The 8667-nt window shown below is 39.9% G+C and overlaps 1 protein-coding gene across 2 annotated transcripts; it reads right to left on the bottom strand.

Annotated features, from left to right (window-relative positions):
* Nucleotides 1-950: 950 nt before the first annotated feature.
* On the bottom strand, nucleotides 951-8562 carry cpz (carboxypeptidase Z). 2 transcript variants are annotated; one of them, XM_026169939.1, is made up of 13 exons: nucleotides 7981-8562; nucleotides 7479-7511; nucleotides 6777-6828; nucleotides 6294-6616; nucleotides 5977-6192; nucleotides 5231-5427; nucleotides 3610-3771; nucleotides 3090-3248; nucleotides 2873-3008; nucleotides 2612-2751; nucleotides 2187-2286; nucleotides 1885-2030; nucleotides 951-1781 (listed from the first exon to the last, which is right to left on the bottom strand). In XM_026169939.1, the coding sequence occupies exons 1-13, from the start codon at nucleotides 8072-8074 to the stop codon at nucleotides 1578-1580; spliced, it is 1962 nt and encodes a 653-aa protein (XP_026025724.1). In that variant the 5' UTR covers nucleotides 8075-8562; the 3' UTR covers nucleotides 951-1577. The 2 variants fall into 2 exon arrangements, with proteins under 2 accessions (XP_026025724.1, XP_026025723.1); XM_026169938.1 differs by having other exon boundaries at nucleotides 5192-5427; nucleotides 7981-8560.
* Nucleotides 8563-8667: the final 105 nt, after the last annotated feature.

Below are 8667 nucleotides of genomic sequence, written 5' to 3'. Positions count from 1 at the left end.
GAAGAAGAGTGTTTCTAAAATCTACACAGCCCAACTCAGGTTGCTTCACTGTATTAGTATCACTAGTACTTACTATTTCTACTTTATAGGCTATAGGCCCGAACAGAAGAGCAATGGAGGGGAAGTGCACGCTTAAACAACTCTTCCCACAAAACCCACAATACTTCAACCAAACTACCCAGAGGTGAAAAGCATTTAACCTGGAAAGGGGAGAATTAAATCTGTTTTGAATTAAATATGCCTACAAATTGTTAGGAATTGCGCAACTTACCTCTGTGTGAACATAGCCTATATCACCTTAAAGTTTGCACCTGAAGGAAAGTCATGTGTCAAACTGAAAAATAGCATTGTTGCGCTGGGCTTTTCTCGCAGATACAAGTCAATAACTTGCCAACTGTCAGTTCACATTCTCCTTTCAGAAACGCAAAGAGTAATAATGTACGGAGCAGCTGGCAGCATTAACTGTGGTACTACATATATGACTACGGAGTTTGTTAGCAAAACAACTGTCGTTCAATGCTAAAAATCACAACAGAGCACCTGGATAAGGCGCAAGGATACAGGACGCACTTGCACACCAGCGCTACATGTTCTTCCGCTGGATAGCTTAAAAACATAAGAATAAAAACAACTTCACTGTGACAGCTTATCCTCTCTTCTGGGTATTCCTGAGATTCGCATGGAGCTTTAACTCAACGCAGAAAAATCAGAAAAATCAAAGTGTGGAAATTTAATTGAACTGTGAAATGTTTTTTCTAACATTTAACAAATTACTAAACACTAGGATAAATAAATGTATAAACTCTTTAATGAAGAATACAAATGGACTTTACGCTAATTAGAGAATTCATTGTTGAAGTCGACGAAAATGCCATTATATGTTCTCTTGCGCCCTCTAGTGACATAATGCGAAAACCACTCCCCGAAGTTGATTCATTGAAACAAATGAGTGCCAGAAATATTCACTGTTTATTTGTTATGCTTGTGGGGGAAAAGCAAGGCTTTCTACAGTTTTGAGATGGCACAGTGTTGCTGCTAATCCAAGCTCTATGTCACATGCTGTTACTGATCCAGTGGGCTTACATTTTTTGTGTATTGTATGAAATATGGATAAATGTTACAAGAAATTTACTTGTACATGCCCATAAAAAAATAAACATAACAAATCCCAACTCATTTTTTAATGTACACAAATGTGTGCAGATGCAGTGTTGTAAAACTGTAAGCAAAATATCAAGTCCCATTTCTTCTATTGTGTTCTCTATTGTGATGAGGTTTTAGGGGATGATTGTGGCATCCATATTTCATTCATTATTCAGTAAATGCTGCTTCAAAGCAATGCTGCCCCCAAATCTCACTCACAGCCCAAAATTAAATGTGTTGCCCCTTGGAAAAAATGCTAATTCACATCCTTACAGGAAGTACTGCAATGTGTTCAGTTACTGCTGGTTAGTGTCACAGCTCCTGCTACATAAACGCCTCTGAGAACACCAGTGGGACTGGATGTAAAATGGTCCTTCACCAGTCTCCTTATGTGGTGGAGGTGGTAATCAGGATCTTTATTGTCCCAAATGTGTCTACACATTTCTCAGCAGCCAGGTTGGAGGTGAGATACCAGACTGGGAGAAGTAGTTCCACCACCATGGTTTTTCCTCCCTCTCTCTCCCACTATCACCCACATCTGGATCCCTGTATTGCTCAAACTGGTTGTAGGGGTCAAATCGATCCCATGTGTCTGATGTGGGGAAGAGGTGGTCATCAATATCGGGCTCCACGGGAACCTGGATGCAGGACATGAGTGAAAATGTTAGAGCAGAGGTGAGGAAGGAGGTAATATTTAAAAGAAGGTGGTACAGAGGGTACAGCGGGACTTTGAAGACAAACCTTCTGCAGGACAAAGTCAACACGTCCAGCCTTGCTCATGGTGTGAGGCAAATAAACTCTCTTGCTGACCTTGGAGTATCCTTTGGCTGTGGCTGTCACGATGTGAGTTCCAGGGTTAAGCAACCTCCAATAGTCTCCATCTTCAGCTGGAAGAAAGGCAATAAGTAGACGCAGAACGGTGGGAGGGAAAGTGAAGAAAGTTAAAAGAAGAAAATCAGTAAAATGTGTATTGTCTAAGGTTAATTTACACATTTACAAAAGTAAGACTCCAACACATCAAATACTGACATAGTTATGTATACCTGTGGTGACATCTTTTCTAACACCCCTGATGGAAATTGTTGCATCTTTTATTCCATTACCATTACCATCCTTAACTATTCCCTTTATTCCTCTGTGGACCTGTTTAGAGAAAAGGAATACAATGGCAAGATTTGTCAAGCGTAGTTTTTTCCTGAACAGAGTAATTATCCATGCGTTCAACATTATAATTTAGCAATTCACTTACCATCGATGATTTATAGTATAGTATAGTATAGTATAGTATAGTATAGTATAGTATATATATATATATATATATATATATATATATATATATATATATATATATATATATATGACATATAGATTATGAACATGCTACTATATCTTGTTTAACTTTGAAATATTATTATTTGAACAGATATTTCTTTTTATTCACAGTTAAGAAAAAAAAAGTGGCACTTACAGATTCAAGAAAACTGAGGAGAGCTTCTTTATTCCTCTTCCATTCTGGGTAAAGCTCAGCCTCTGAGGGGAATTTGTCGCATCCAAGCTCCACGGTTATCTCAAGACAGTTAGTGTGTAAATAATTAAAGTCTGACATACCTGCAAAAAGTAGGAGAGGTGCACACATTGTGGGAAACTTGGGGGAAAAAAATTTACGCAAAGAAGTTTGATTTATGTCTTTTGCTGTGAGAATTAAGGAGTGGAGTTAAAAGTATCTCACCACCAGCAAAACTGTACCACAGTGCCCCATTGATAATCCCCCGAGTTCGATAAAAGGAGGCACCACACCTCTCTGTGTCATTGTTTGACATAGTGGCATGAGCATCGGCATATGTGCGAGCCAGCTGCTTGAAGACCTGAGCATTGGCAGATTATTGGCCAAGGTAGACATTGATTGTTATTAGAAATCTGCTATCTATAAAATTCCACTCCCCTACCTGTTCATCTGGAGTGGGGGAGAACATCCGCTCCTCAAGAGGATGTCTAGAGTAGTCAAATGGATAGGAGATCACCAGATCCCCTCCGTGGAGGCTGGCAGACTGAACGAAAGGCAGAGACCTGACCCACTTCATCACTGCGTAAGTCTCTGGTGCCACCTACAGTAAAAAGAAAAGATTGAATCATTTTTGGAAGCCAATATGAAATAACTGCTGGAGATTATTTCTGGTAATTGTTAGTAAATTAGTACTACCTTCTTAAGTCTTGATGCATGCTCAATCATCCATGTACAGAAATCCTAAAAAGTTGCTTCTGGTCATCTGGATGTAGCATTTTCAGTGTGAGAAACTAAAACTGCTAGTTTCAGTCATTATGCAAATGTTCTGGTAATAAGTTTGGGGAAACCTGCAGTCCGCTGGGACTGAAGAAGTCATTTGGATGACTGACAAAACGTTTCTGCCACTGAAAAATCTCTACGTCCAGAGGAACAGAGTCAACTTTCTGGTACTGCCTTCTTACCTTCCCAAACCAGTATGCGTCGGGAATCGGGATGTGGTCAGTACGGTAGTGCCTGCTGCGTCGATTCCGGTACAAGACAGACGTAAGGTCCGGAAAGTTCCGGTTCAGGTCAATATTCTGGGCATTGGTTCGACCATTGGTCCAACCATTCAACAAGTGACCCTGAAACATTTAGATTCACACTAAAAGCATTAAAATGTGTAAGGCTGCTGAGACTGATGACAACATTAACTGTAACGATGTCATGTCCAGACATTAGTAGGTGCCGTGACTATATTAAGAGCAAGATATTATGATTATTAGTCAGGAATCCAAGAAGGAACATGTTAGACTATGACTGTTAATTCTATTGTTAACATGAAGACAAAATCATATATCCGTCAAGAGAAAGAGTAGCGAATAGAAGCAGAAACCATTAAGTCTTAAACATAAGATGAGATGAGATAAGCATTATTGTCATTGTAAGCACAACCATGCAATAAAATTGGAATGAGCACAACAATTTCTTTATCTCATCCAAATAATCAACAAAGTTATTTTTTTGGATTATTTAAATTGTTACATGCTGTAAACATTTATGTATATGTGTCCATATACAGAACAAATATTTCAACATTCTGTTTTAACTCTCTCTCTTTTTTAAATAAATACAAATGGAAAGTTACCACACTACATGCAGTACATAACATTTAAAATATGGTCATATTGATATAAAATGTGTGATACACTCTAAACTGTCATTTGTATTTAAATCATGCTCTCTGGATAAATCACTCAGAGCAGTAAATGTGTTTGTGGGTGCTGCTGTATTTAAATTACTGCACAGTACATGCAATGACAATGGCAGTTCTAACAGTGGACTTCATAATCTTTTTATCAATCCTGTATCAAACAGATGATACACACATGAAAGCATGGAGACAGTCAGTGTATTCTTTTTATGCAGAGGCACAACATCAAGGCTGCATGCCTATGCAACATTTCAAATAAATGTTCCACCACCAGTGTTGTTATTCCGAGTATTCATTAAGAGATGCCAGCACAGAAGTCTCGCCATGTTTGAGAATCCAGCATAATGCATGCCAGAATAAACAGAGCTCAGAGACTTCTACAACTGCTCAACGGGCTAGATAAGTGAAGCAAGGTACATGCAGATTTCCCACTGCCAGCTATGATATGTATGCACACTTAATTTCAGAAATGTTGAAACCCTGGCAAATTCAAATCAAAGTTTATGCATTTGTCTGGGAGTAGGTGGACTTGCCCTGGGCAACAAGACTATGTAGACAGACAAGCAGACAGGCTGACAAAGAAAGAGGTAGGAGGTGGAAGCCTGGAGTCATTTCGTAGAGCTTCTGTGCTTACACAGTTATGTATTAAATAGTTAAAAGTTTCCTCTTAGGTTTCAAATTTAACAGTCCACAATCCACATTGAAAAGCTCTGTGCATTAGCTGTTCTTAGCAGATTGACCCACTCTTCCACCTTCACACCTGAAGCTGAGCAGACTAAATAGACCAAGATCAATTAATAAATTGAGATCGGATAATGACAGTTTGTCTTTTTTCTGTTAACAATATTTACTTCATGGTTGATGAGCTCCGGGTCATTGTTATCCTCTACCTCTGAGGCGGCTAGCTCATAGCCATCGGGGTTCATGGAGGCTAGAATATGGATGCGAGTGGTGTTGATGATGGTCTGAATTCTTTGGTTTCCCAGGATATATTCCGAACACAGGTACTGGGCCAAATAGATGAGCAGCTGGCGGCCCAGCACTTCGTTGCCATGCATGTTGCCCACCAACTTGATCTCTGGCTCTACTACAGTTCATGGACAGAAGTGCAAATCATTAAATCTGCATTCTCTTATTTATTTTTTTAAACTTTTGCCATTTTGAGCAGAACAAGCAATAAACACAAATCAAATTATGTATTTAGGTAGTTGTTCTGATGAATTTAATAAATGTGTGTGTATGTTTAAACAACCTAGGAGGGGAGGGGGTCAAAATAACCTTTCAGGTATGTTTGTGTCAATTATCTACTTTTAAAGAAAGCACCTGGCTTGTTAGCTGACACTATATTGAGAATATATATATTTAGTGTAGAAAATCTAAAGCTAGAAACAATTTTAAGAGGGCTAATATAAAGCCAAACGAATAAAGATGAGTAAGGGATCTTGCATTTAAGACATCAAGCTAAATAATGGTAAAACCCTGCAGAGCTGATAGGAGGTGCTATTCGCTGATAAGATCACAAATAGCAATGCTGTATGTAAAATATCTGACCATTTGTTTCCCCCAAGTCTTAGAGAGGTAAAACCTTTTTTTTTTTAAATAACATCATACATTTGCATTAACCTTCCTTACTCACATAGCTCATGTTGTCCTGGGTTGTTGGTGAACTCAATCACCAGTAGATCCCTGCCCTCAGTGCTCCGTCCAATGCTGTAGATGTGGGAGATATGAGAGCACTTGGCTGCTGTTCTCTTCAGGATGCTGTACATCTGTGCATTGGAGGTGTAGGTGAACTGAATGATAGTACTGGGCTCCTGAGGAGAGAGACTGGACAGTGCTTGCTCCTGTCTGGCTGGAGGAGGGACACCAAGATTTAGGGGAAGCCAAGAAGAGTGCTTCAAAAGAGCGTCAGACTTACTCAGGCAGTATACAGTGCATTAACATGACCTTTACCTTTCAGCCCTGCCAGAGGATCAAAGCAGCCTTCTTGGTCACTGGCAAAGAAGCGGTCACAATCCAGGAAATAAGGCCAGGCCATCTCAATGGCCTCAAAGGCATGTGTGCAGTCCTTCCTCAGTGCCTCACATGTGCTCCGGCAGGGTTTGACCATCTTGTCATCTCTGCAGGGTGAGGCCAGTACTGAGCAACCTACAAGACGAATCTCAGGGGAGCACTCCCCATTTAAAAGGCCATGGATGACACTTAGGAGGAGGTACTCTGCCCCTGACTCTGCCTCCAAACGAGTCCGATGACCAAGGATGTTAGGGAATATGGTTCTGGATATAATGTATACATGATTTTTAACAGCATGATTTACATCAACATGTAAAACAATAAAAAAAAAACAACAAAAAAAAAAAAACAGCACCTTATGAGACCGTTGTGTAGTTACAGTTTTTGTTGGCACAGATTTCTTGGCCAAGCCCTGTTACTTACCTAGAGTATTCCATATCATTACAATAGCCCAGGTTCAGCTCTGTGCATTTAGCTGTTGGAGCAGAATAGATGTAAAGAAAGATAAGGAGTCAAAAAGAGGACACACATGGTTTGACTAAATCATTATTTTTAAGTATTCTTTACATGTTTTTTTCCCCGCCAGTGCTCAAATATAAAGACTATACTGTAAATCACATATTTACAAGTAGTTTGAAGATAATGCCTTATCTCTTTGGATACAGTTCATATGGATTACATGGTTTGAGTTTTTCACCAGCCTTCAGAGCTCTGATGTTGTATGGTTATGTGCCATTAGCCCTGACTTGTTATGACTTGTTCACTGTCTCTTGGATGAGAGTCAATGGGACTCACTTTTTTTTGGGGGGGGGGGAAGCACCATTTGCTTTTATAAGATTTTGTGGGAAAACTGCTGATTTGTCTGATATAGTACCTCATCACAGAATAGACAAGCACAAATCCTCCCATACAGGCTGAGCCTTGGTACTGCATTTTTTTTCCTTTATGTCAGAGATTACAGATCTGTCTCATCTATCTGGAGCAGATGCATGCTGCATCTTCTAGGTACAGCTCTTCTGTTTTACCTGACTCAAAGGTCAGGCCATGCTCCACGGCTAGGTTTACCCAATCGTTATTCAATCCATGCAGTTAAAAATTTGTCCAGTAAAAAAAAAATTCACATACGTTTTTCTTCATATGCACTGTTGCTGCATCTTCCTGTGAAAAAAAAATAAATAATACAAACTCAAAAATATATAAACATCGCTCATTGAACGCTAGATGGAGACATCGTAACAACAATCCAAAGAAGAAACTCCATTTAAAATCACCGTTTATTCAGAAACAAACAGCAGCTGGCCATGAGTCTGTCACACACATTTATTCTTAAATCTCCCTTACACGTCTCTGCAGAGTCTAATTTGGCTATTATGTAATAAAACTGAGAAATATGCAGACTAAAAAAGCGCCTATTAGCTGTCTCGAAGCAGAGAATTAAAATGAATAGGTAGGCCTTAAAATTATTTGAATTAGTATCCGGGTAACTTAACATCGGAAGTCGAAAGCAGTCTATCAGCTAAACCGTGTGGACGTTAAGTTACATGGTTTAACTCCCACGGACTCTAAGCATGCATCACAGGTTTGGGTTTGCACGGTACGCGTATTTGTTTGGACCAGATGACCTTACCTAAATACTCGTCTCCTGGATGGCAATTCTGCTGCGGGACGCACAACGAAGTTTTCGCCCAGAAAAGAAACATTACCAAAAGTCCTAGCTGCATGTTGGAGTGCTTTGCGCTGCCAGAAAATTCGGTGTGTGATGTGGCAGTGTGTGTTTGAAGCTGCCACTTTTCGTTTTCTATGCTGGATGATAATTACCACCCACAGGACGGAAACCTCCTTCCTTTGTTTTATCGGTGCATCCCTGACCTGTAAAAACTGAGGCGAACCAGGAGCGCGGCTGTGCCGATCATATTTCACTGCACAGAGTGCTGTGCGCGTATGTGTGTGTATGTGGGGTGTGGGCACGAGGAAGAAACGTGGCTTGTGGGGGTGGGAGTAAGAAAAGTTTGTGTCTCTGCCTATTATTTGACATAATAGCGCTGCAGAGGCTGTTCACACACCAGTGTATGGATAGATTTGCACCATTAGGGTATCTGAAAATCTTCACCGACCTTCGTATTCCCGGCTTTGGTAAGAATAATAAGCCATTACCAAGCTGTAACAGGGATTTAAAGTGCTTAGCAGCAGTTTCCATGGGCTTAAGAGGTAGCAGCAAAAGATTCAAAAATAAGTATGATAGCTTCACAAGATTCTAGATCACAGGTTTCTAATTTTTTCGTTTAACCGTTCAATATTGGATACTTCTTGATTT

Source organism: Astatotilapia calliptera, chromosome 6, assembly GCF_900246225.1.
Source record: "Astatotilapia calliptera chromosome 6, fAstCal1.2, whole genome shotgun sequence".
NCBI classification, from domain to species: Eukaryota; Metazoa; Chordata; class Actinopteri; order Cichliformes; family Cichlidae; genus Astatotilapia; species Astatotilapia calliptera.
Note: the sequence above shows the minus strand (reverse complement) of the source record. Positions and strands in the feature narration are given on the sequence as shown.

What these genes read in the sequence shown, in the direction of transcription:
- cpz (XM_026169938.1), bottom strand. Translation starts at nt 8,074, where the DNA reads ATGCAGCTAGGACTTTTGGTAATGTTTCTTTTCTGGGCGAAAACTTCG. An exon ending in CCCCCACTCCAGATGAACAG is followed by an intron (nt 3,009 to 3,089) that starts GTAGGGGAGTGG and finishes GCCAATGCTCAG; the next exon opens with GTCTTCAAGCAGCTGGCTCG. An exon ending in TTGACTTTGTCCTGCAGAAG is followed by an intron (nt 1,782 to 1,884) that starts GTTTGTCTTCAA and finishes TCCTGCATCCAG; the next exon opens with GTTCCCGTGGAGCCCGATAT.